Source organism: Oncorhynchus nerka, linkage group LG8 (assembly GCF_034236695.1).
Source record: "Oncorhynchus nerka isolate Pitt River linkage group LG8, Oner_Uvic_2.0, whole genome shotgun sequence".
NCBI lineage: Eukaryota > Metazoa > Chordata > Actinopteri > Salmoniformes > Salmonidae > Oncorhynchus > Oncorhynchus nerka.
This window is the reverse complement of record NC_088403.1, coordinates 46135263-46163255: the sequence shown is the minus strand read 5'-3', so window position 1 is coordinate 46163255 and position 27993 is coordinate 46135263. Positions and strand designations below refer to the sequence as shown.

General features: G+C 45.2%; 1 protein-coding gene and 2 long non-coding RNA genes across 5 annotated transcripts; all 3 read left to right on the top strand.

Moving 5' to 3' along the window:
- The first annotated feature begins 828 nt into the window (after positions 1-828).
- LOC135572934 (uncharacterized) lies at positions 829-3143 on the top strand. 2 transcript variants are annotated; one of them, XR_010464568.1, is made up of 7 exons: positions 829-1581; positions 1669-1845; positions 1936-1997; positions 2080-2166; positions 2254-2535; positions 2614-2649; positions 2748-3143. It is a non-coding gene; the product is annotated as an uncharacterized LOC135572934 (long non-coding RNA). The 2 variants fall into 2 exon arrangements; XR_010464567.1 differs by having other exon boundaries at positions 2614-3143.
- A 58-nt stretch (positions 3144-3201) lies between these two features.
- Positions 3202-4067, top strand: LOC135572933 (uncharacterized). Of its 2 annotated transcripts, XR_010464566.1 has the most exons (4): positions 3243-3298; positions 3368-3484; positions 3581-3682; positions 3777-4067. It is a non-coding gene; the product is annotated as an uncharacterized LOC135572933 (long non-coding RNA). The 2 variants fall into 2 exon arrangements; XR_010464565.1 differs by lacking the exon at positions 3368-3484 and having other exon boundaries at positions 3202-3298; positions 3777-4058.
- Positions 4068-5435: 1368 nt separating this feature from the next.
- Positions 5436-27933, top strand: LOC115133424 (dual specificity testis-specific protein kinase 1-like). Its single transcript, XM_029666637.2, is given in 11 exon segments — positions 5436-5642; positions 7248-7553; positions 19518-19639; positions 20127-20175; positions 21161-21307; positions 22541-22623; positions 24737-24911; positions 25179-25265; positions 25430-25526; positions 25826-26603; positions 26605-27933. Coding segments are annotated over 10 exon segments (2139 nt in total). The 5' UTR covers positions 5436-5642; positions 7248-7340; the 3' UTR covers positions 26993-27933.
- The last annotated feature ends 60 nt before the right edge of the window (positions 27934-27993 follow it).

Below are 27993 nucleotides of genomic sequence, written 5' to 3'. Positions count from 1 at the left end.
GGTTGTCCTTCTGGAAGGTTCTCCCATCTCCATATCTCTGGAGCTCTGTCAGAGTGACCATCAGGTTCTTGGTCACCTCCCTGACCAAGGCCCTTCTCCTCCTTAGTTTGGCCGGGCAGCCAGTTCTAGGAAGGGTCTTGGTGGTTCCAAACTTCTTCCATTTAAGAATGAAGGAGGCCACTATGTTCTTGGGGACCTTAAATGCTGCAGAAATGTTTTGGTATCCTTCCCCAGATCTGTGCCTTGACACAATCCTGGCTCAGGGCTCTACGGACAATTTCTTCGACCTCGTGGCTTAGTTTTTGCTCTGACATGCACAGTTAACTGTGGGACCTTATATAGACAGGTGTGTGCCTTTGCAAATCATGTCCAATCAATTGAATTTACCACAGGTTGACTCGAATCAAGTTGTAGAAACATCTCAATGATGATCAATGGAAACAGGATGCACCTGAGCTCAATTTATTTTGAATATCATCGCAAAGGGCCTAAATACTTATTTCTGTTTTGTCTAAAAACCTGTTTTTGCTTTGTCATTATGGGGTATTTTGTGTAGATTGATAAGAGGGAAAAAAAATATTGTATCTATTTTAGAATAAGGCTGTAAAGTAACAAAATGTGGAAAATGTCCAGGGGTATGAATACATTCCGAATGCACTGTGTCATGGTAATTTCAGTATCCCAGATCTACATTTACTATGTTATGTTTAGCCTATGAGACAAGTCTGTAATGTTGACAGTCAACTGAGGAAAATGTACAAATAGGTGTCTGGTGAGGCTATGTCGAGTTGCACTTAGGGTACTGCAGGGGCCTGTTGCACAAAAGTAGAATTAAGATATCCGGGATAAATGACTCAGCTGAGCTCAATGAAGCCAAAACATGTGCGTCCAGGCTTAATTGGTTGCACAAAGACCAAGCCAGGATGAGCAGACACGGATTCATTAAGCCAGGTGAAACCAATCCTGGATAGGTGCGCGCTCACGGCTCACTCAAATAGACCCCGCCACAGATCACAGATTAACTGATTTACCATGGCAACTAGAGCCGCGTACTTTTCCCCGTCGGAAGCACAAATCCTCATGGAGGCATACGAGGAGGTAAAAGATATAATTAAGAAGAAAGGCAACACCGCCACAGTGATAAAGCAAAGAAAAAGCGTGGCAAAGTATTGCAGACCGCCTGAATGCGTAAGTAGTGCACAATTACACACTCACCGCTCCGCTGAAACATCACAATTACAATTCAAATATTTAATTCACATCTCCAAAAATGCAGTTGTACTGTAATTATGAAACGGTTACATTTTTAATTGAAATGCACTGCAGATATGAGTGAAATTGTGTAAAGTAACTCCATCACACTGTATAAAGCTATGATAAATTTTTTGATATTTTTTACTGAAAACAAGACAAAAATACCAAGTAATTTTTTGCAGTGTGACTCCATTAAATGTGTGTGTGTGTGTGTGTGTGTGTGTGTGTGTGTGTGTGTGTGTGTGTGTGTGTGTAGATTAAACATGAACGGGCCAAAATGGACATGGCAGCAGGTCAAAATCAAATACAAGAACATTCTGCAGAATGGTATGGTCCCTGACTAATATTTAACAAAGCACAAGCATATATTGTACCCAGAAGGTGCCTGCTCACACATTGTCTGTACTGTTTTAGCAGTGAAAAAGAATACCCACAGACAAGGCACGGGTGGTGGGTCACCAAAGGCTGACCTTACCCCAGCAGAGGACATGGCCTTGGAGCTAAATAAAGGCAGGCCCGTCTTAGAGGGGATCCCTGGGGGGAAAGAGACGAGCATAGGTTCCTCCCAAGATGCCACCCGCTTCATTCAAGGTATGTCCTTCCATCTCTACATGGGATACAACCACATTCATATTGAATCAATTTGGACTGTCTGACTTTGGTTTACCTATTGCCTTGCAGTGCCTGGCAGCATTGTGTTCCTGTTAGAGCCACCAGCACAAGCACCAGACGATGCTGATCCAGTGAGTACTCCATCAAAGGCATACTGTAGGCCTGGCATGTCTTGTCTACTAGCTTCAATATGAATCCGATTAAATGTGATAGGGTGAAGGCCCCAGTGCAGCAGCAACAGCACATGATGGAGACGATGATGAGGAGGAGACCATCTCTCTGGATTCCAGAAGGCATGAGGTATCATGTTAAGACTGTGAAAGTACTATTTACTCTACAATGGTGAGGAGTCCTCATCAAAATCAAAAAATCTAATTTCTTTTACAGGACCCAGATGCTATACAGTGGGAAAACCAGCCTGGCAACATAGTGCATATTAATAAAAGGACACCACATCCTGCCAAATTCCAGCTGCGCTAATTGTATTGTGTTCAGAGCTCACAAGCTATCAGAAAGTTGTATGGCAACCACCTCCGGCGCCAAATAGAACTGGCAGACATAGACATTCAGTACAAGAAGAAAAAGATGGAAAATCTTGCACTGGAGTCCGAAATAAAAAAGAGGACAATTAGGAAACTGGACCTTGAAATAAAAAAACTTGAGAGGGAGGTGAGATATGCCTTCAATGTACACTGTATGCTAACTGTAACACAAATGTATTAATCATTATTTTTCTTTCCTCCCCAGCTCCAAGAAGATGACACAGCTCAAAATAAAAATTAGGTATATTCTCGTAAAGTCAAGTGAGCCATGACATATGAGCTCTTATTGTGAGCACACAGGACGGTGGCATCTTTCTAAGGTTTTTTTTATTTTCCCAGCAATCAGTACAACCAAGTCATCGTTATAAGGCATCGCCCTCTTTTGCCCACCCCCCCAGCACCAGGTGTGGCCACTAGCCTATATGAAGGCCCAAAATTGTGTGTTCCTTTCTGCTCTGACAATGGCATGCCCATTCGTGCGAGATGTGGTGGATGAAGAAGCACTTGTGCTGAGGAGAGCCTTCAGGCGAGAAAGGGTCTTCAGGGCCGGTTGGACCCACTGGCCTTCCCTGATGACCATCTATATGAAAGATACAGGTTTTCTGCAGATGGCATCAGGTATCTATGCAGACTACTGGGTCCCAGGATTAAGCACCGCACTGCACGGAGCCATGCACTGAGTGTGGAGCAAATGGTTTGTGTGGCCTTGCGCTTTTTGCTAGTGGAGCCTTCCTGTACTCAGTGGGGATGCAGAACAGCTGAACAAGGCCACAATTTGCCGCACAATAAGGAGTGTGTGTCTGGCTATCAAAGCATTAGCAGATGTCTTCATCTCCTTCCTGGCCACAGAAGACTCTGTGACATCAAAGAGGAGTTCTATAGGATTGCAGGTAAGAGGATCTACAAATTACAGGACAACTGTTAACACATAGTAGGATACTCATTACTTTGTGTGACAGGTTTCCCCAATGTCATTGGTGCAGTGGACTGCACACACATAAGGATAAAAGCCCCCGCAGGTGCCCATGAGGCCGATTTTTGTGAATAGGAAATCCTTTCACAGCGTTAATGTTCAGGTGAACATAACTTTTTGATATTGTCCATTGACGAACACTCTGCATTGCCAGTGATGTACATTGATTGGTGTAATATTCCTCATCTTATGATTTCAGATGGTCTGCAATGCTGACTGTGTGATCAGCAATGTTGTGGCAAAATGGCCTGGCTCAGTCCATGACTCCAGAATCTTTCGGGCCTCTGAAATCTATCACAAGGTAAGCCACACAACCCCTATTTATAACCATCATGGCTGTGTCAAGAATATCACTGTGTTTATGAGGTAGTAATGATGAGATTTTGTGTTGACAGGTGAATTCTCTGGTGTGTTGCTGGGAGACAGGGGGTATGGCTGCCAGCCTTTTCTCCTGACACCTTTCACAGACCCCCAGGAAGCACAGCAGGCCTACAACCATGCCCATGCCAGGACCAGGGCCAGAGTTGAAATGACCTTTGGCCTCCTGAAGGCACGCTTTCACTGCCTTCACAAATTAAGGGTCAGCCCTGTTAGGGCATGTGATATTACTGTGGCTTGTGCTGTCCTCCACAATGTGGCCTGCCTGAGGAAGGAGAGGGCCCCAGAGTGCCACCAGCCATGGACTGGGACAATGCAATCTTCCCTGATGACGACAGTGGTCGGCTGCTGAGGGACCAATATGTGTTGAATTATTTTAGTTAGTATGTGTGCTTTCAATTTTGGTTAAATATGTCCTGCGGTGGCAGAGGAATTTGGTTTTTTTGGGTTCGTTTTTGACGAATTTGGCCTCTTATGATGTTTGTGCGGTATACTGTGTGTAATACAAGGCTGCAGGGAGGCTACTGCATCCATTCATTTGTCTGTTCAGTTGATGTGTATGGATTTGTCCTGCATTTATTTTAGTGTGCAGACATGCAGGGTGTGTTATATACAGACCTTTGAATGTGTATGTATCATTTTGTATAATATGCTTGGATTCTGTGCTTTCCATCTTGTAGAGTCACTGTGACTTCAGTTTCGAAAAGCTGATGGTTTACCTGCTTTGTTTTGTCCTTATTCAATAAAGGAACATAATGTTACACATTGTGTTTTTATATTCATATGGAATGTGTATTTGTTTATATGACAGAGTACTAGGGCCACACTGAAGAAAAAGGATAAAGTCATAAATTTATGAGGCTGGTTCTTTCTGCAGAAAAGCTACATATTGTTTTTACAGTTTTGATACTTATGACAATGTGATACTTAATATTCTGGCACATCAGCATGTCTTTGTTTATGAAACCATACTGAAGTACAACTTCACGAAATGCCCCACATCTGTCATTTTAACAACTGTCCTCCTTTAAAACAACTGGTTACAATATTATGACTTGTGTTTTTTTCCCTCTGTGGCCCTAATATTCTATCATTTTATATATAGCCTTATAGTCTATGGGAAACTGTAAATTATCTAATGATAGCAACATCATCTAAAAATCATTTTTTATCCAAAATCATTGAAATTAATGATCACAAACGTTTAAATAATAACAGTGGGTCTAGTTATATGTGATAACAATGTATAGTGAGCAGTGAAATAACTATTGGTTTCCATTTGTGGTGACTGCTGACTGACATTAGGGATGAGATTAAATAGATCCTGGAATTTAGCCTGGTCTGGAGCAGGCTAGCTCCACAGAATAAATCTCCATGGTAATTTATACCATAACATATCCTCCTGCCCCCTATCCATCTTTAGTGCAACCGGATTACGGATCAATTGAGCCAGGATCACCAAGATATCCTGGCTTAATCCCTTATCCTAGTTTTGTGCAACAGGCCCCAGGTAGACTATGCGTGTTATGTGTGTTTACCTTGAGTTTCTGAGATAGGTTAACATTGTTGTTAGTTTGAAAGCAGCCGCAGGTGAAGTTTTTGAAGGTGATGACCGCGATGACGCGTGGACCCGCCCAACCGCTTTTTCGCCAATAAGAAGCGACACTAAAAGTCGTACTGTTTTCTCAGTGCACTGCAGAGCAGACCCACGACAAATAGAGGCAACGGGACTTGAAACGGTGGACCGTGCAGGAGCGGGACGGTAGACAAGGCTGATTAATTAGAGAAATAAAAGCACGGTAATCCAATACCACGGTCGGGTCAGGGCGCGAGAGGCAGAGGACACCGTTGGCTAGGCTACCTGTAGATTTGATCAAGGGCATGTAAGTCGTATCAACGTTATGCATGATTCCGCCCTATAGCGTTTTTGTGCCATTATTTTCCACTTTGAAATAGTGTAGGCATAGGCTATATTTTTGTGCATATTTAGTTGTGTGGGAGCGTAGTAACAGACTAATCCAAAAACTAAGCCCAGCTCTGCATTTATAATTGATGGCCTGCAGTCAAGCTGACAGTGGTCGAATAAAGTCTGTCACGAATGCGCTACTCTCTCGCTTTCTGTCTACGGAAAGAATCAAACGTGCCCAAAGAAGCTCTCTTCGTCCGTCCACCGGTTGTTTTCAACCTGCGCATTTGCCTGTTTGTTTGTGCAGCCTGGTAGTCCTGTTCTATTGAATGATCAATCAAGATCCCTTTGAAAAGGCTACTGCTATGTGATTGGATCAGGTTAGGATATATAGCAGCTCTGTGTGTGCAAATTCTGTTCTACAATGAAGCGGCGATATCTCGCTGCTTTCATGACCTGTATCAGGACAGACCAGCCACAGATAAGTAGGCTACACAAATAACAGCGGCAAACCACGGTAAACGGCCTCTTTCCTATTTTATAGCCTAGTGGCTTCCTTCTGTCAGGGGGAAGCAGAGACCAGGGTCATTTACGCACGGTCATAGCCGCGGGAAATAGGGGTGCTGCAGCACCTCCTGAAAAATCATTAAATATATATATATATAATTTATTTCCACAAGTAGTGCTCTGGGCCTTTTCCTGTATTAGCAGACTGATACAGAGGGCTGTAGTGCAGGCAATTATTATTACATTTTGTAGATGGCTCCTGCATGTCATCTCTAGCTGACCCTTTTGCTAATAGGTGTAGTTCCAATTTATTAATTACTACATTTAGCTAACATTAGCTAGTTAATCCAGAGATTCTTCACTTTGCCTCGATTCATCAGTTCCATCCAGATCGTGGAATTTGTAGTTCTTTAGAATAGCCACATTAGCAGCTAATTAGCGGTTCATTTTTTTTTTTTTTGGGGGGGGGGGGTAAATACAGGTGAATATATTGTTAAAAGTCACCTTGTCCTAGAGAGATTAACAGTTATCAAAATGTCACGCCATGGTAAGCCTACACAAAACACAGCCCTTTAAGTGTTTCTAAAATCCCCTATAGGAAAAATGGTGGGAAAACAATCGGAACCATTTCCTTGTTAGAACGCTAGATTTTATGGGTATTATGACTCCTGCTGTGGTACTCTATAGCCGTCTGTAGCAGGAATTTATTTTTTCTTCCCCTCCCCAAACATCTTCCTGCGGCTATGCGCACGCGAAACTGAGGTTTCGATTGGTAGAAAATGGGTGCCCTTTCCACTGCATAAGCAGACCGGAGGAAACTGAATTTGACTGAGGGAGCGAGAGAGAGAAGGGGGTGGATAAACCTGCCTATATCTTTACAGCCATGACGGAATCAAACGTGGAGCACAAGCCAATGTCGGATGCGGCAGGAATGATGGAAGTTGTGTAGGCTTTAGTTTCTACAAGAAGAAATGCGCAGACTTGAAGACAGACAGCCGTTTTCTGTTGGCTTTAGAGATCGAGGGTGCTTTGATCGTGAATTAATCTTGTGTTTCTCCCTCGTTCTGATACTCAGTATCCCGTGGGAAGCTCCTCCGTTTTACCGGATCCTCTCGCTCCTGCGGAGGACATGGGAAATGTAAACGCTGTTGGATTTTGAACTGCGTCCATGTCCCGCCCCCCTCCGCATCCTGGGATAACTGAGATGGAGCGGGTCGAGATGGACCGGGACCAGGAGGCGGCGGAGCCACTCGTCCACGGGCCGAACCGGATCAGGCCCTCGTCCTACCGGGCTCTACGCAGCGCCGTGTCAAGCCTGGCCCGTATAGATGACTTCATCTGCGAGAAGATTGGCTCGGGCTTCTTCTCGGAAGTGTTCAAGGTAAGATAAATGACATGTAAGAGTTTGAAGATCAGGGCCTGTCCTGTATTCTATTCACAGTGTCTCAAAGTAGGGGTGGGGCGGCAGGTAGCCTAGTGGTCCGAGCGTTGGACTTGATCGAATCCCAGAGCTGACAAATAAAAAATCTGTCGTTCTGCCCCTGAACAAGGCAGTTAACCCACTGTTCCTAGGCTGCCATTGAAAATAAGAATTTGTTCTTAACTGACTTGCCTAGTTAAATAAAATAAGAAAAGGAGAGCTGATCTATGATCGTCTTTCACTTATTAATCATAATGAATATGATTAGCTATAAGCCTAGACAGAAAAGTCCCAAATCCTAGACTCATATTCTTATTTCTTATTCAGAACCGTTTATTCTGAAATGCTTTGAATATTGGTCCAAAGTAGTTCGACTTGGCCTATTGACTTGTTTAAGGAAGTCTAGGCTTAGTGCTTAACACTGTGGGATAGGATAGCCTTTGGACATCTGAGCATCCCTGGTGAGGTCATCACTAACCAAGCATGAAACATGAATGACCATTGATGTTACCTGGTGTTTTTGTAGGCAAGTGGCAAATTAGTTGGCCTTTACTATACTCTCTATTGGCCTATACTCTTGTGGGGTTGTGTGTGCGAAGGAGGCTTCAGTATATGGGCCTCTTTGGAAGGACACTTTCCACAAAATCTCTTTCTGAAATTAATGGCATGTAGAAAACAAGCTCCTAAATACTCTAACATTCAAGGTGTTAGAATAGGTAGACTTGCACATACAGTGCTGATGATGATGATGGATCATAATAGGAGGATTATTTTGCCACTAGTGACCACAGCACCACATCGACCCCCACCAGAACCCAGTGATGGTGAAACACTGAATTTCCTTTTCTCTTCCATGCTTTTCAATGAGGACAATTTGGATGGAAATGGAATTGACCCCAAGCCCATATCCCACATTACAGGGAAGGGAACAAAGTGTGTTGGTGTGAAAATGATACCTGTTCCTGGATGGTAGGTCTACTGCACATGCAGAGGTAGATGGTAACCTTACTCTGTCTAAACAACATGAGAGGAAGTCAAGGGGGTTCAGCCTGGGTTGCATCCCAAATGGTGCCCTTTTCTCTACACAGTGCATTACTTTTGACCAGATTAATGCACTACGTAGGGAAAAGAGTGCTACTTGGGACACAGCTATGGACGAACCTTATTCCTGGTTTCTCTCCTGTTTCACTTAGCCTTATAATGTTAAGGTAGCCTATCGGTTAGAGCGTTGGGCCAATAACCGAAAGTTTTGACAGTTCGAATTCCCGAGGCGACATGGTGAAAAATCTGCCAATGTGCCCTTGCGCAAGGCACTTCCCTCTAATTTGCTCCAGGGGCACTGTACTACTATGGCTGACTCTGTGAAACACATTTCACTGCACTCATCCAGTGTATGTGACAACAAAAACATCTTTGTTCAAAAAAAATGTCATAACATTGGGCCAGGGGTTTTCCTGGACCTTTCTTTATAATAGGAGCAGAGTAACACAACTGTCACACAGTGCCCTTTGGATGTGCAGTTGGCATGCAAATGATTTGGTCTTTTGTAGGTGCTGGCTGTAAAGATGCCTCTCTTGATTTGCGTTATCTGCCCTTTGATAAACTGCGTATAAACGCAAATGTATTACTGCAGTGATTACAAATACACGTTCCGATCTAGCTGTTAAGTTCAGATGACATGACCGTAATGGAGGCAGAAATGAGCCTCGCAATAAATCTGCGAAGATAAACGGACAATGATCGACACCGACCATACAGATCTCTTATCGCAGGCATTTTGCTGACATCATCCATTACGATATGTAGCCTATATTAGAGAAATGTCAAGTTTGAAATAAATTAAGTTTGCTAATATGGGTGATGTGTTAATGGGACAATTGATGGCTACAAAAATCAAACTACTAGTAGTAGTTCAAGGATAATAACAAACAACAAAAAAACTGTGGTGAACATTAATGTTATAAATATATCGTTCTATTTATCGTTCTATTTATCGTTATCTGGCAATTTATCGCAATGTATGTTTTTGTCCATATAGCCCAGCTTTACCTCGCAACTGTGTGCGCACATTCCATAAACGATCTTCTCTCCGCTCTGCCCTTTGACATCTGCTTTAGACCACAGAGATGCTGTGTTATAAGGAGACCAGGAGTTGTTGTTTTTTGCTCAGTCCCTCACACACACACACACACACACTCTGAAGCATTGACTCTTAATAATTAAATACAAATGGAGCTCCACCAAGACACTTGGCATCCTGCCATCTCTAATGTCACACTCTTGCTCTCTCTCTCACACTCTCTAGCTCAATTAATGCTTTCCTCATGGCAGTCAGGCAGGCAGACATGTACACCTCCGCACGGCCATTGTGCAAGACAAGGAGGGGTGCGCGTGTCGAGACAAATCGTTCAGGTGCTGCTTTGTATCTGTTTTCTTTAATAATTTTCAAAGAACTGCGAGAGCGCGCTCCCTAGACCTGCCTGCCTGCAGTACTGTAAGTGTTACTTCCTGTAGAGGCAGGAAGGAATGCTGTTTTTTTCCCCTCTTCAAATCTAACTGAAACAGAAGTAGAATTACAATGTTCCGTTCTAGTTATTCTAATTCTATGGGAAGGCGCAGGTGTCAAAACTGTCCTTCTCAAGGATGAAAGAATGGCGATTGAAAGAGGAAGGGATGGTAGGAATAGAAGATTGGTAGAGAGAGGATCAATGTTCCTCAATTTCATGATATCCAATTGGTAGTTACAGTCTTGTCCCATCGCTGCAACTCTCCTACGGACTCGGGAGAGGCGACGGTCGAGACCTCGCCGAGCCGCACTGCTTCATGACACACTGCTCGCTTAACCCGGAAGTCAGCCGCACCAGTGTGTCGGCGGAAACACCGTACACCTGGAGACTGACGTCAGCTTGCAGGCACCCGGCCCGCCACAAGGAGTATCCCGGTCACGGCCGACTGTGACACAGCCTGGGATCGAACCCGGGTCTGTAGTGATGCCTCAAGAACTTTGATGCAGTGCCTTAGACCGCTGCGCCACTCAGGAGGCCCCTGGAGAGAGGATAATACATATAGGTAGGAGGAGGGAATATGTACATGTATGGAGCCATTTAAAGTGAGGGTTGTTGTCGTGTTGCGTTGATCAGTGGAGGCTGCTGAGGAGAGGACGGCTCATAATAATGGCTGAAACCGAGCGAATGTATTTGATACCGTTCCACTGATTCCGTTCCAGCCATTAACACCAGCCTGTCGTCCTCAAACTTCCTATGGTTGAGGTAATGCTGGGGTTGGAGTTTGTCATTAGTGGAATCAGATCAAATCAAAATGTATTTGTCGCATGCGCTGAACAGGTGTAGCCCTTACAGTGAAATGCTAGCTTACAAGCCCTTAACCAACAACGCAGTTTTAAGAAAAATAAGTATTTACTAAATCAACTGAAGTAAACAATAAAACATTTTTAATAACATTTTTAAAAAATAACAGTAATGAGGCTATATACCAGTAGTGTGTCCATGTGTGGGGGTTAACTGTTCAGGAGTCTTATGACTTGGGGGTAGAAGCTGAAGACTTTTGGACCTAGACTTGCTGCTTCGGTACCGTTTGGCGAGCGGTAGCAGAGGGAACAGTCTGACTAGGGGTGGCTGGAATTTCTGGGAAATTATTTTTGTGTTTTTTAAAGTTCACCTTTATTTAACCAGGTAGGCTAGTTGAGAACAAGTTCTCATTTACAACTGCGACCTGGCCAAGATAAAGCACAGCAGACTGACATACACAATAGCACAATTGGTTAGGACCCCGTAAAACGGCAGCCATCTCCTCCCGGGCGACATCAGACCTGTGACTGATGGAGCTAGTTCTGAGTCATGTGGCGAAAAGTCAGTCAGTCAATGAGTCATCACCCTAATGACGAGCACTAATTGACACTAAAGTCTTCCACATGCTTCTGTTCGGCTGGCGCCTAGCCAAACTCACCTAGGTGAACCTAACGAGTGTGCTCGCATACTCCCCTAAAAGGCCTTCACGTGAACGAGAAAAAAACCGCTGTCACCGTAGCAAATATTTCTCAAACTAGTCAGATTAATTCTAAGATGACTCAAGAAATGGCATTTTAATTTTGACTTTTGTGCCGAGGAGATCTTAGTTGGCCAATTTTACATCTAAGATGTTTGGTGCAGTATTTCATGTGAAAAGAATTGCATGAAAACCCGTCATCTATCATTTAATGATAAACACTTAATTGAATAATCTCTACTGTTGTCCAATGACCGACAAAGGGGTGTAGACTTCGGCTAACAAAAACTTCACAATGTTGTCATAATATATGCACCAACTGTTTCCGATGAGAAGCATGCGAACACCTTTAGGGCACACGCAGTCAGCGGGGGGTGTGTATTCATCAGTGCAAACCGTAGCAAAATGTTTTGCAACAGAAGAGTTTCTATTGGGCAAATTCAGATGGTTCCTTCTCTGTTTCATCGTGTTTTCTTGCATTTGGTTCCTAGTGAATACACCCCAGGAGATTGTTAGATGACAGCATGCAGTTCCCAGTGCATACGTCGTACGGCGATCAAAAATTAAATAAACCTAACTAAAATTTAAAAAATATTTGAAATAAGAGTAACTCCGAGAAAAACGAAGAACTCAATACTGGTTAATGATTTTCTAGTCATAGGAAAATATACACATGACAAATGTAAAATCAGAAAGCTGTGTATGTGGGGTGTAATAAGGACAGTTGGTGAATAATAGGCATAACTAGTCTGTGTGTGTCAGTACCAAGCTGCTGCCAGCTGCTTTTGACACCAGGTGGAAACTGTGACGGCGAGAGCCACACACTGCTGTCAACAACATTCACATAACAGTGGTGTGTGCGTGTCGATGTGTGTTTCATACTTAGCTGGGTTTTTGCTAGAACGACATGCAGACATTTTCCATAGCTAAATGCTTCAAATGTCAATCAGATAGTAAAACAAAAAAGATGTATATATCAAAAGTATTTCGGCACCTTTTCAAATGGGTGGATTCGGCTATTTCAGCCACACCTATTTCAATCTCCATAGACCAACATTGGCAGTATAATGGCTTCACTGAAGAGCTCAGTGACTTTCAGTGTGGCACCGTCATAGGATGCCAACATGTCAGTTCGTCAAATTTCTGCCCTGCTAGAGCTGCCCCGGTCAACTAGGTGCTGTTATTGTAGAGTGGAAATGTCTGAGCAACAACGGCTCAGCTGTGAAGTGGTAGGCCACACAAGCTCACAGAACGAGACCGCCGAGTGCTGAAGTGCGTATCGCACAATAATCGTCTGTCCTCGGGTTGCAACACTCGCTACCGAGTTCCAAACTGTTAATCGGGAGCTTCATGGTCCGAGCAGCGTCAAACGTGGTGAAAAGCTCGCCGCCATTGGACTCTGGAGCAGTGGAAAAGCACTCTAGGGTGATGAATCACTCTTCACCATCTGGCAGTCCAACGGACTAATCTGGGTTTGGCGGACGCCAGGAGAACACTACCTGCCACAATGCTTAGTGCCAACTGTAAAGTTTGGTGGAGGAGGAATAACGGTATGGGGCTGTGTTTCAAGGTTCGGGCTAGGCCCCTTAGTTCCAGTGAAGGGAACAGCATACAATGGCTTTCTAGATGATTCTGTGCTTCCAACTTTGTGGCAACAGTTTGGTGAAGGCCCTTTTCCTGTTTCAGCCTGACAATGCCCCCGTGCGCAAAGGGAGGTCCATATAGAAATGTTTTGTCGATCGGTGTGGAAGAACTTAACTGGCCTGCACAGAACCCTGACCTCAACCCCATCAAACACCTTTGGGATGAATTGGAACGCCGACTCTGAGCCAGGCCTTAATCGTCCAACATCAGTGCCCAACCTCACTGATGCCTTGTGGGTGAAATGGACGCAAGTCCCCGCAACGTTACAACATCTAGGTCATTTTTGGATGAGATATTTGACAAGCAGGTGTCCACATACATTTGGTCATGTAGTGTATTTAAAAATGAACTCTGCTTTTCATTTACCACCACAGATTGATCTACAACATAATTGTGTTCTAATTCATTCTTATCAATATATTGGCCTGTTTATTATATTGCATCAGTCTCTTTGCAAGCCTGCTGAGTGGTAGTTTCTGTGTGTTTTTGTAGCTTCTTGCTGAGTCTCTCTCTCCTGTCCCTCTCACCTCACACTTTCTTTCTACGCAGGAGGAAAATGATGATACTAGGTCTGTCAGTCTGGTTAAAATCACTGCTGTATTTGCACAGAGGAGATTAGTGTGTTTGTGAGCAAGTGTGTGTGATTGACAGCCTGGATGAAGCGCTGATGGGCAATGCTCCCCTCTAGAGTCCTGTTGTCCCAGCTGAACCGAAGTTTGTCAGAGGAGAATAGACAGGTTCTGGAAAGTCTACCCTTTTGGAAAAGCGCAACAACAATACTGAGGATCTACTACGTGAACTGACTTTTGCACGCGCGCACGCACAGGCATGCATGGCACACACACCCACACCGATCCATCCTCGACTGTCACTCGTGTTTGTGATCTGTTACAGTAAGTGAGCATTAAAAGTCAGTAAGTCTGTGTTTATTGGCTGAGGATCTGCGATTAGAAGGAAGGGGGGAGGTGGAGAAGACTGGGGGGGAGGTGGAGAAGACTGGGAGGTGGTGGGGTTAGGAAAGGAGGAGACTGTGGTGGAGGGGTGGTACTACCAGTTTTGACTTGAAGCTCCCATTCAGGGGCTTGGCTAACACAGCACTTTCCCTGCTTCATTGTCCCTCGCCTCCTACCTTTCTTTTCCAGTCAGGACTTGCTCTCCTGTCAATCAAGAGCTGTCTGTGTGGGGCTGTCTGTGTGGGGCTGTCTGTGTGGGGCTGTCTGTGTGTGTATTCCCTTTTTGTTTCCACATGAGCTCACATGTCGTAATAGACTATATACACGTGCACATAATTGTTATTTAAACACTTTGTTGTTGTGCTTTTACCCCTTTCTTGCCCAGATTTCATGATATCAAGTTGGTAGTTGGTCTTGTCCCATCGTTGCAACTCCCTATGGATTCTGGAGAGGCGAACATACTTGGTATTGAAATGCATGTGCACATACTTGGTATTTGAAATGCATGTGCACATACTTGGTATTTGAAATGCATGTGCACATACTTGGTATTTGAAATGCATGTGCACATACTTGGTATTTGAAATGCATGTAACACATTGTCGTGGAAATTCTTACACAGGGTCACTCGAAGTTGATCATTGTATATTATCAGCGCGTTGGAGAGGTTACAACCAACTCAGCACACATGTCAATCAGGAGCTCTGCTGGGGCAGTCCCAGCAGTTGTCTTAAATATGGCTATACACAGACAAGTTATATTTTTATGATTTAGCATTAATTAATTAATCATTACAGTTTTGTTTCATTCATGTGACCGACCAATACTGGTTCATAACATGTGACAGACAGTCCAATACCTCACAAGGCCTCTTCTCTCTTAGCTGAGACCTTGAAACTGCGATATCTTTCGTTCTCAAAACAAGTTCTGGGCATACTGCCAAATTGCAGCTACTGATAGTGAGGATTTGTTCAGTCAACCACTTGCATCAACACAGAAATTGGTTTATAGAACAGCACATACATTGAACACAAATGACTTATCAGAAAAGCACAAACATTAAAATTCCTATTACAATGTACTTGGTGTGGTTTAAATGCATGTAGCACATACACTACCATTCAAAAGTTTGGGGTCTCTTAATACATTTGAAAAAGTCCTTGTTTTTGAAAGAAAATCAACTTTTTTTTGTCCATTTTAAAATAACTTCAAATTGATCAGAAATGCAGTGTAGACATTGTTAATGTTGTAAATTACTATTGTAGCTGGAAACGGCAGATTTTTGGGGAATATCTACATAGACGTACAGAGGTCCATTATCAGCAACCATCACTCCTGTGTAATCAATTTATTGGAATTGACTGATTTCCTTATGAACGAACTCTGTAAAATCCATGAAATAGTTGTTTTATTTTTGATCAGAATACTTGGCCGTTCTTGACATTTTCCTTGCTCTGTGTGTGTTTACAAGCCCCGTGTCCCCACATGTTATGTAGTGTGTGAAGAGCTTGTTATACTCGCTACGCCCCTCCCTCAGCTCTCTGGCCCCTCCCTCAGCTCTCTGTCCCCTCCCTCAGCAGTACAGTAGGTATGTAAACAGGCCAGGGATGTGTTAATTTGGCTCCAAAACGGGGGGACGCGAGGAGTGACTACCTGGACTTGGCCAACAAGAAATGGTTGTTTTTGTTTTCCATTGCGAAATGCTTTGCTACGATGTGGTCCAGAGGTGTGACTGTGTCGGGGGACCGGGACTGGTAGTAAACCCAGAGAGAGGTGGGGAAGGGTGGAGGAGCAGTGGAATTATTATTTTTTTTACAATGAAGCAGAAAAGTGGGGGGGGGCTCCTTTTGATGTCCTGGAGCTGCATGCTCTTACTTGTTCCTGTAAGGCCTACCACAGACACGGAGCGAGAGAGGTGCAGGGCTGTCATAGCATTAGAGACAGGAGTTGTCTGTCGGGTGTATGTTTTTGCGTGTGTACACAATTTGCATGCGTGCCACGCTCAGTGCTGATGTTGTGTAACACACTAAGTGGTTTACCCCGGTAGTTAAGGAGTGTATCTGTGTATCATGTCCCGGTCTAGAGAGTCTAGACACTGGGTCATGTTCTATTTGGAGGCTCCACAGGAAGTCAGCCTCCCTGTCTGTTATGATGGGCCTGTTCTTAGCTAGCAGGCCCACATGTATCCCCTGGGCTCCCGAGGAGTGACGCAGTCTATGGCACTGCTTCTCAGTTCTAGGGGCGTCATTACAGACCCTGGTTCGATTCCAGGGCTGTATCACAATCGGCCGTGTGATTGGGAGTACCATAGGACGACGCACAATTTGGCCCAGCGTCGTTAGGGTTTGGCCAGGGTAGGCAGTCATTGTAAATAAGAACGAGTTCTTAACTGACTTGCCTAGTGAAATAAAACATCTCCAAGTCACCAAGAAAATAAAGCTTGCAGTCAAAACAGAACCAAAGAGAGCGTATGCATGTAGGTCATTTCTAAATGCTGTCTGTTCAGCCACACATTTTTCTCTCTTGGTCTCTGTGTTTCTCTCCAGGGTGACTAGAGGTCACCATAACTCAGACTCTCTCGTCAGCCAATGACAGACAGCCCTGCACATGTCCACTGATGCCCCTGACCTTTTTATCTGCTAAATACCAGCACTTCGCATGCAAGTGTGTCTGAGTCAGATTTATTGGGCGTCTCCGTGTTCCTGTCACTGGAATGCTGATATCACACATGCTCACTGTTTACCTGTGATTATGGAGCTCTGACACACACCTGAGGTAGACTCTCACACCACGTTGCCATGGTACTCCTTTTTTAGCTTGTGGCCTCTGGACACATTCCTATAACCATGATTTACTGAGCACTTGTTTATTTGAGCTGAAATTCTGCATGAGGATGAGATGAGACGGATAGCCCAGAGAGACCGTACAGCCTTACCCAACACAGTTCAGTTCTGCTGGTTCAGCATTTGGCTCATGTCTGCATTATGGTGTGTGTGTGCGCCTATTTGTGAATGTGTGTGCACATCTTTGTGTGAGGGAGCCACTGTCCTGTTCTACAGGCCTGTAAATCCACTGATGTGGTTAAATCCTGTAGAAATGTTATAAATCAGGTGTAAGTGCGTGCGAGCCAGCAGAGTAGGAGGGGAAACTGTGTGTGTGGGAGGGAGAAAGTGTGATCTTCAGTCTCTCTAGTCCTTTCACTCCTCTCTTTTTATCTGTCTCGGTCTGCCTGAGGGATAGACTGCAGCGGCTGGACCAAATCGAGATTTGGTTGTGTTCAAGCAGTAAACCTAAAGTCGTCGGGGGAAGTCGGGGGAGGTGCGTCTCTGACAGCCCGGCGCTCTGGTGGTTTTCCCAACAGCAAGGCCCCGATCAACATGGCTGCCGTTGTTTTTAGGATTCTCTGTGTCAAATAAACTGCTCTATACCCCGATATCACACACTCAAACTGAAAGCGTAACGTTTGTACAGTAATTAATTGGTTCGAGGTCTCATCCCTTTCATTTGTATCCCCTGTAGTTTCAGAATCGCTTCAAAGTTTGTTCCCGTTTCAGTCAAGTCTTTGGCCATGGTTCGTGTGGGTCAAACAAAAACACCCTAATTTGTTGACAAATAGTGCCTCCCACAATCCAGTTAGTGAGAAGCACCCGCAGCGACTTGAAGGCAACGTCATTTAAAAACTGCATGACCTTGGATCACATGATTTTTGTCAAGTTCATGCATTTGGCATTAGTCGCATGTCAGACACTTCTTATCCCCGTAATGCAACACACTTTGAAAGGCGCGGGTGGCCAACGATGGTCAACGTCTTTGACGAAAGTGATCCGCTTGACTGCGACCGTTGACTGCATACTGTAAGTGTGGTAGTACTGCAGCCTTGAGTTAAGAGGCCTGATGTGCGTTTTTGTTTCTCTGGTCTGCTGGCCAGCTCCTATCCAGGCCTACTGTCACGTTGACGATGTCGCCATACTCTTGCAGCATTTTCACTTGTGATTTACCTCTTGTGTTTTACCCAAAAGGCTCAGCGATTTCTGTTTCCATCTACGCGGCCCGGCACCCGTGTCTCACGGGGCCGTGGCTCTGGCGGATCTGCTCTCACTTGGGGCCAAAGCACGGCCCTGGGTACTTTTCAGCTTGCATTTACATCACGGCTAACTGAACTTTAACACCTCACAAAAAAGCAACAGTCTTGAATGATGCAGATGTTGTTGATTCTGCTTGCCACAAGTCTTAAGGGTCACACTCCTGATGGACACACAATGACACTAGAGTTGACATTAACATGAAACACTGGCGACACATGTGTGGGTAAAGGCGTCCACATGCTGAACTTTGCTAAGTGAACCAAACGAGTGTGCTCGCATCCTCCCTTAAAAGACCTTCGCTGGGAAAAAAAGCGTCAATAGTATGGTTTGTCCATTTTGAGACGCTGTGGTCAGAATACACTTCATCCAAAAACTCAAATCTGTAATTAAGTTGTCGTTTTTGCCGAGGAGATCTTAGTCGAGCAATTTTACATCTAAGTAGTTTGGTGTAGTATTTCTGAAATTAATTGTTGTTGTTGCAGGAAAACGAGTCGTCACTCGTTGTATGACAGACCTCATTGAAGAATCCCTACTGTTGACCAATCCCCGACGAAGGGGCGTAGACGTCGGCTACCGATTTTAAGTTTGCCTCAAGAAAATCCTGCCCGAACAACTGAAAAAATCCTTACTGAAGGCTAAAAACTAACAAGAAATGTACAAAATCACAATATGCACAAACTCTTCCGAACTGTTTCTGCTGGGAAGCATGCAGACGCCCTTAGTCTCTATGAACACTCACCGTCTTGCTCGCGCTCTCTTTCGCTCAGGCACTCACACTACCAAATGTAACGCACAAATTCCCACACACGGACAAACATGACAGTAACACTCACAGTACTAAGTGGATTGTTTTTGTGGACTGTTAGAGTACTTAGTGGTTGTCTATATGGTTTATTAGTTAGACGGGCAGGAGTCAAAGCCTCTCAGAACTCACATATAGGGGATAAGACAACACATCTCCATGGTGACCACCAGACACTCACCAACAGCTTGGCCAGAGTAGAGCCATTTAGTCCTCACTCTAGAACACAGGCCAAGACCCTAGAACAGTTGGGTGGTAATGCATACTAGAACTGGGAACCAAAGATCCAATTGACGAGTTCACATTTTCAGTTCTCATAAGTACAGTCTCTGCTGCCCGGTGTCCAATGGTGTATCGAACTTAACTGTGTGTCATATCTTCTGTCTGAGGTCTGACCCTAGTGATGGTCCCCCCTCCCTCCTGTCTCTCTGTGTAGGTGCAGCACCGTATCAGTGGCCAGGTGATGGCGCTGAAGATGAACACCATGGCCAGTAACCGAGCTAACATGCTGAGGGAGGTCCAACTGATGAACCGCCTGTCTCACCCCAACATACTCCGGTCTGTCCATCTTCGGACTTGTATTAAAAACACACACCTGCTTTCCATATGAAAGCTTTAGTCAACAGGGCAAATCCTCAGTATACACCATTTGAGCCATGCAGTTATAACGCATTGTGAATCTTGTCATGAGAGGCTCATATTACCTGTTTTTGAAATTGAAGAGTGTCTGGTAACACCTTTCTCTATACCGGCGCTGTTGAGTGGAACAAACTACCATAGCAACTCAAAGCATGTTGTTTTTTCTTCACGTCTGCATGTAGTGCTCTAAACCAGGGGTACTCTGTGTAGCATAGAGGCTTAGTATGTATATATTTTTAACCATTTATTTAAGAGGACCACAATGGAAATGTGTTTACAAACTTTTTTTTGTCATCCTCTGAATGTAAATGCATTATCCACATTTGGTTGAATTGAGTTTTTTAAATTGTCAAATAAATCTATCCTAGCTATTGTTTTCTAATATTCTTCCTCTCTCCTGTCTCAGGTTTGTAGGGGTGTGTGTTAATGAGGGACAACTCCATGCATTGACAGAGGTAAGATGTCCCTTTAAACTCTGGTAGACTGACTAGGATCTAGAGAACACTGGACAAATTGAACTATACTAAACAAAAATATGAATGCAACGATTTTATTTAGTTACAGTTCATATAAGGAAGTCATCCCCAGCCAATCAGAATTATATTCTTTCCTCCCCAAATGGCTTTATTGCAGACAGAAATACTCCACAGTTTCGTCAGCTGTCCGGGAGGCTGGTCTCAGACTATCCCACATGTGAAAAAGCTGGATGTGGAGGTTCTAGGCTGGCGTGGTTACATACACGTGATCTGCGGTTGTGAAGCCCGCTGGACGTACTGCCAAATTCTCTAAAATGACGTTGGAGGCGGCTTATGGTAGAGAAAAGAACATTCTCTGGCAACCGCTCTGGTGGACATTCCTGCAGCCAGTATGCCAATTGCACACTCCCTCAACTTGAGACATCTGTGGATTTGTGTTGCGTGACAAAACTACACATTTTAGAGGCCTTTTATTGTCCCCAGCACAAGGTGCACCTGTGTAATGACCATGCTGTTTAATCAGCTTCTTGATATGCCACGTCTCATGTGGATGGATTATCTTGGCAAAGGAGAAATGCTCACTAACATGGATGTAAACAAATTTGTGCACCACATTTGAGAGAAATAAGCTTTTGTGAGTATGGAAGATTTCTGCGATCTTTTATTTCAGCTCATGAAACAATGGACCAACACTTCACATGTTCTGTTTATATTTTTGTTCAGTATACTTTAACACTGACGGTTCACTTCTGAATGGTCGTTATGGTTAGGCTGAGGAAAATCTGAAGTTGAGGCAATCATTTGATTGACGGGTGCCATTGTCATGGCTACCATACAGCGACCTGTATCTCTCTTCCAAAATAGATTTGATCTCCAATTGAGAATAACCTGTATAAATAAAGAGGAAGGGAACTTGTCATTTGATTGACACTTGGCTGAGTGTGGTTGTCATGGTTACTTCCAGTACATCAACGGGGGTAACCTGGAGCAGCTGCTGGACAGTGACCGGTACCTGTCGTGGTCAGTCAGGATGGGCCTGTCTCTAGACATCGCTAAGGGCCTGCAGTACCTTCACACCAAAGGCATCTTCCATAGAGACCTCACCTCCAAGGTAGGAAGCACGCATATACACACACGTAGGAACACACACACACACACGTCTGGTAATTGTACATACTTAATTTCAAATGTTATTTGTTCCATGTGCCAAATACAACCGGTGTAGACCTTACCGTGAACTGCTTACTTACGAGCCCTTAACCAACAGTGCAGTTCAAGAAGAGGTTAAGAAAATATTGACTAAATAAACCAAAGTAACACAACAAAATAACAATAACAAGGCTATATACAGGGGGTACCGGTACCGAGTCAGTGTGCGGAGGTACAGGTTAGTCGAGGTAATTTGTACATGTAGGTAGGGTTAAAGTGACTATGCACAGATAATAAACGGCGTATAGCAGCAGTGTAAAAACAAATGGAGGGGGTCCGGGTGGCCATTTGATTAATTGTTCAGCAGTCTTATGGTTTGGGGGTAGAAGCTGTTAAGGAGCCTTTTGGTCCTAGGCTTGGCACGCTGGTACCGCTTGCCGTGCGGTAGCAGAGAGAACAGTCTGACTTGGGTGACTGGAGTCTTTGACAATTGGATGGCAGGAAGCTTGGCCCCAGTGATGTACTGGGCCGTATGCACTACCCTCTGTAGCGCCTTGAGGTCAGATACCGAGCAGTTTCCATACCAGGCGGTGATGCTCTCGATGGTGCGGCTGTAGAACTTTTTGAGGATCTGGGGACCCATGCCAAATCTTTTCAGTCTCCTGAGGGGGAAAAGGTGTTGTCGTGCCCGCATCACGACTATCTTGGTGTATTTCGTTGGTGATGTGGGCACTAAGGAACTCGAAACTCTTGACCCGCTCCACTACAGCCCCGTCAATGTGAATGGGGGACTTGTTCGGCCCACCTTTTCCTGTAGTCCGCGATCGGCTCGTTTGTCTTGCTCATGTTGAGGGAGAGGTTGTTGTCCTGGCATCACACTGCCAGGTCTCTGACCTCGTCCCTATAAGCGGTCTCATCGTTAGGCATGCAGCGAGCCACACGTACATACACACTCCATAAAACACAGTTGTGCCTACTCAAGTACACAGTTAACTATTAGAATAAATGGATTTACCAGGGTCCATATTCATAAAGCATCAGAGTAGGAGTGCTGATCTGGGATCATTTTAGCTTTCTGGATCATAATGAATCAAATGCTATGGATAAGAGGGACCCCAACCCACATCATCCTATTCGGAGACGCTTTGTGAATACGGACCCTGACCTCTTGTCGTCTTGGTTGTCTGTCCTGCAGAACTGCCTGGTGCGTTGGGAGAGTGGCCAGTGTACGGCTGTGGTGGGGGACTTAGGCCTGGCAGAGAAAATACCAGAGTACAGGTCGGTTGGCTTCATAAATCATCCATCTATCAGCATGCACTGATTTTGGATAACACACTTGAATGGCTGCTTCCTCTCGCTCTACCTTTCTCGCTCGCTCCATTTCAATAGCTTGTTAGCGCTCGCCTGCTCTCGCTCGCTCCCTCTTTTGCTTTCTCCATCCATCCATCCATCTCTCTTTCGCTCAGCCAGTATTTTATGTTAATGTGAGCTCTAGTGTTATTGTGTTTCCATCAGGAGTATTGTAGACACAGTATTGTAGACACAGCTCTACCGTTAGGATCAGTTTCCTCTTCCCCAATCCTAACCATTATGTGTACAGGAAAAGAACACGACACTGACCTTAGATCAGTGTCTTAGGAGGGCCATTAATCCCACTAAAGCACAGTCCGATTTCCGAAAGAATGCGAGACTCTTTCACCTGAAGAAGTTGCGCTTTACCCGCTGTATCGGACTGGGTGAGTAAAGCCCCTGTTTCAGGGGCGAAGGAATGTTTCGAGCGGCGTTCGTTCACACCCAACCCCAGTTTGTTAATGACGCTGACATTTCCGCCTCCTATTTTATTAATCGCTTCAGCCTGCGTTGAAAACAGATTGCCAGCGCTCGTGTGTTTTTTTTTTTTTAAACCTCTCCGCTTCTCCTTGATGACAGGAGTTAATGTCCTGGTAGCTATAGCTCATATTAGCTACAGATCCAGGAGCAGCTTACGCTCCCTCAATCCGAACCTGAGCTATTAGGGCTAAAACACGAAACTGAGCTTGGCTCAAACACTCTTACCCTGCTGGCCTCTTTACCGTGGTAAATGGGTCTGTATCCTGTGTCTGACGGGAGGCAGCTGTTGCGTTAAACAGACTGTGCCGTTTCTGCCCACTGTTTGTCTTCTGGTCAACCCAGTGTTTACCTTGTGTTTTTGCGTATGTACAGGCACTTTGTTTTGGTACCCCACAACAAGTTCTTGTGTACCGTGCAGGCTTTTAGATGTGAGTAAATTGATTTTGACAGTGGAACACGTTAGTATTTGGCACCAGTGAATGTCTGCTGTGTGTTGACTGAACTTCCTCTATTGCAGTGTTTATTAACATGCATACACTTGTCAGAGTATTTTTTTTGTGTGTTGCCTTTATACATAGTGTGTGTATGTGAGCTCTGCCTCTGAGAGAGTGGGCGAGAGACACAGATGGAGTTCATGAAAGCTTTCCAAATAAGGTCAAACTATTCCAGCACACTCTCTTTCTTTCTCCCTCTCGCCCTCCCGTCCTCTAACACCGCCTGACCGGAGACTCTCCCTCCCTCTTCCACATCCCCAAATGGTTTACACTGGGAGCTATGAATGTCTGTCTGCATTCCTCTCCTCTCTCCTCTATCGCTCCCTCACTCTTTCTCAGCTCCCATAACTTCCCTTACTATGATGATGGGGGGGGGGAATTGATAGTTACATTTTGCAAAATAATTTGGGATGATATTCCTATAGCTTGTTCTCCATCTTTTTTTAAATTGTGAGACAATGTTTTCAGCACTTTTTAAAATGTATTTCCCTGACTGATCAAAACGTGTTTTCTCATGCTCTCTCATCTTTCTGAAGCAGACATATGGTGAGCAATTATGTTTGGATCATCGAATTGCACTATCGAGTCGCAATCCATATAGAATCGTGAGAAACGCAATACACATCGTGTCGCCACCAAAGTATCGTGATATCGTATCGTGAGGTCCCCTGACAAATCTATTTCTGCAAAATCATGGTTCACAGTGAGATGGAAATAGCAGAGAGGAAGTGACTGCCAGCAGGGTGTCTGCCGTTTTTGCCGTGTGTATATACACACACACACACATACACATACACACACACACACACACACACACACACTAGTTTTACCCCATATGGTTGTTAATGAACTAGAGCATGATGATACTAGCTGCTAGCTCCAGTCTTGTTGGTTTCGGTCTGTCTCGCTTGCTGTTCTGTGTGAGCTGTCATGCATGTATTAATGACTCCGGGTGGAACTTTCCCCTCGGTATGATACAGGTCTAGGATCAGCTTCCCCTCCCCCAATCCTACCTTTAATGTCGTCGCCTGTCATCATGCCTCATGCCTGTCTTCCTCTGTCCTCAGTGAAGGGGCAGACCAGCAGCCCTTGGCCGTAGTGGGTTCCCCCTACTGGATGGCACCTGAAGTGCTGCGAGGAGAGATCTACAACGAAAAGGTGGACGTATTTGCGTACGGCATCATCTTGTGTGAGGTCATCGCTAGGATACAGGCTGACCCCGACTTCCTCCCACGCACAGAGGTATGTTCATCACACTCAACATGCACATGCGCGTGTGCACACACACACTACCTCACACACACAATCATTTACCCCAATATTATTGTGTGGTGTAGACTTTAAAACTTTTCCCTCTTCTGCCCATTGTATGCAACTGCAGTATAAAAGCCTCTCGGGCAGTAAGTCGCAGGACATTCATTGAAGTCTCTATTCTATTGTGCAAGTTAGTGACTTTGCGTCTCCTTAGTGCTCTGTTTCACAGGGAGATGTGTGATTGTCTGTCTGCAGGACTTTGGCCTGGACGTCGTGACGTTCCAGCACATGGTGGGAGACTGTCCACCTGCCTTCCTGAGCCTGGCTGTCACCTGCTGCAATGTAACACACACAAATCCTCTTCTACCTTTTCTCGCTCCCTCTCTGTCCCCTTCTATCGTTTCCCCTTATTCCTTCTCCTGAGTACTGTTGACTTTTGAGGAACTTACCCCCCCCGTCTCTTTCGCTCATCTAACTCTCCGTCCATCTCTCTCTCGCTCTCGCAGATGGATCCAAAGCGCCGTCCATCGTTCTCAGAGATTGTAATGGAGTTGCAGAGGAGAGAGACCGAGAGGACACAGAAAGACGAAGCTGCACTAAAGGGTGTGTGGGGGTTAAAGAACACCGGGGGTTCTATATCTATCAGCATTGTGTATTCAGGCAGGGGGGGGGAAATCTCCCAACTGCTCCCCGGGCACTGATGATGTCGATTTTTAAGGCACCTTTCTGATTCAGAGGGGTTGGGTTAAACGCGGAAGACACATTTCAGTTGAACGCCTTGTTGTCAAACTGAGTTGTGTGTTTTTTCTCAGGCTCAAATCTCAGGATTTGTATGTTTTTTTCTTAGTCTCAGCAGATTGCCAGCCGTGTATTATTCTTATTGAATCTCTCTCTCTCTCTAGATCTCGGCCCACTGCGGAGGCGCTTCCTCTGTCTCCCCGGTGACCCTCGCCTCTGCCGCAGCAAATCAGACGTGCTCCCTCCGGCTGTGCTCCCCACTCTGGCGCCTCCCACCCGTGTCAACCCCTTCTCCCTGCGAGAGGACCTAAATGGAGGCAAGATCAAACTGTTCGACACGCCCAGCAAGTCTGTCATCTCTTTAACGTTCACCTTACCCAAACCCCCGGTTCCCTGTAGCACCCCCTCGCCCTCAGACAGAGAGAGGGGTACCCCCCGAGGAAGGCTCCACAGACGCTGCTTATCCCTTCCTTGCACCCCCCCACCAGATCTCCTGCCCCCCACCACCAAAGACAATACCACAGAAAAAACGGGGGTATTGCCAACTGACCTAGACGCTGAGAATGATGAGGGGAATGTTGAGAACGACAGAGAGGAGCGGGGAATCGTGAAAGAGAGATTTACCTTTGAGTCGAATGAGTTCGTAGACGAGGAGGATGTGGAGAGGAGGAAGAGCAGCGATGGCCTCACGGGCGATGACTCAGGGCTTCCTCTCGATCCAGAGCTGCTGTCATTGGACCAGCTGAGCGAGGAACAGGAAGAGGAAACTGACCAGGAAGTGGAACCTATGGATTGCACCAGCTCCCCTGACACTCTAGATGGCACTCTCCCTCCACTCTCTTCTTTCCCTACTCTTCCACCTTATTCCAAACCCTCCACCACATTCAACAACGGCTGGGGTAATGTTCCCCCCGTCTTCAATGGTCCTCTATGCCTGCCCCCTCCCCTCCCCCCACATGGACAACAACAACAGCACCACGGTGGTCATTAGTCGGCCTCTGGGATGGCGGGGCACCAACCGGAACCACTCACCTCCTGGTAGGCCCATTGGGGGCTCTCCATCGGTGTTCGGGTCCGGTAATGGTTCTGGTCCTTCTCTGGAGCAGGAGGAGATGATCTCGTGTCCCGGTTGCTGTCTGGTGGGTTTCCGGTTCCCTTCTCTGTGTTTCCGCACCCCCCCTCCCCGGAACCCCTATAAGAACCTGAACGGGAACGGAGACAGTACTGGAGTCACCCGAGGGCTGCTCTATAAAGGGCCTAAAGGGATACCGTCCTCCCCTACCAACCCCGAGCCTGGCCCTGGTCTAGCCCTGCCTGTGGCTCAGACATAAGAGACAACGAATGCCCTAACCACAGATCTAGGATCAGATTACCCAACCCTATTATTCTAACCTTATTTCTTAGGAGGGAGATACTGGGAACTGACCTTGGATCAGTGCCTATGGGCTACTTCATTCCATTCTTACATATAGATGTTTACATAGCTGCTGGTGGGAAGGCACTGTTGTGCTAGTGGTCTATGAGTGGTGGGACGCCCTCTGCTGGACTGAGGCGGTATTGATAATGCTGTACGTATCACGCTATACTGATAAGGGGAGTGAGCTAAGGTGTCACAGACCCCTACAGTGGAGGAAGGCTGGTAAACTAACTGATTTTAATAAAGAAGCAATGACAATACTCTCCCTCAGCATGACGGCACTTGTATTGGTCAGAGCCATATTTAAATGTAAGCTAAACATGGCTTTGGTATTGGACCAATCCCATGGGATATGTATTTTATGACATCCTTCTATGCTGTGGTCCATGGCTCCTTTTCTGACAGTCACAGTTGTAAGTACTATTTTTGAACGGTGGTGGTGGTGTTGCTTCTATGAGGAATGTTATGGAATAGTGTTACTTATGAAATGTTGTGAAATATGAATGTTATTATTCAGATGTTTGATACCGTCTGAACGGTCGAAGGCTCAGCAGTTTGCTTTGTGTTCAGGCTGCTTACACAGCTGTACGGTGCAACCTGGAGATGCTACGTACGAAAAGGGCAATGAAAGGTGTGTGTGAGCCGTACACTGTTCTGTTGACTGATATCTCGCTGTGACATCTCTTACGGCCCTCGTGGTCCTCGGGACAAAGCACTTATTGCGTTTTTATTTTGACTTTTTTTGTTTTTATTTTTTTTGTTTTTGCAAATGAATGGTCAAAGACCTGCTTCAGCGAAGAGATGTACAGATTCATATTATTTAAAAATGGCATTGAATAAAACTATAGAACGAGACGACTGTCTGCTTTCTCTCTAGCTGGATTGCAGGATTTCTAGCCAACTATAGACCCAAAC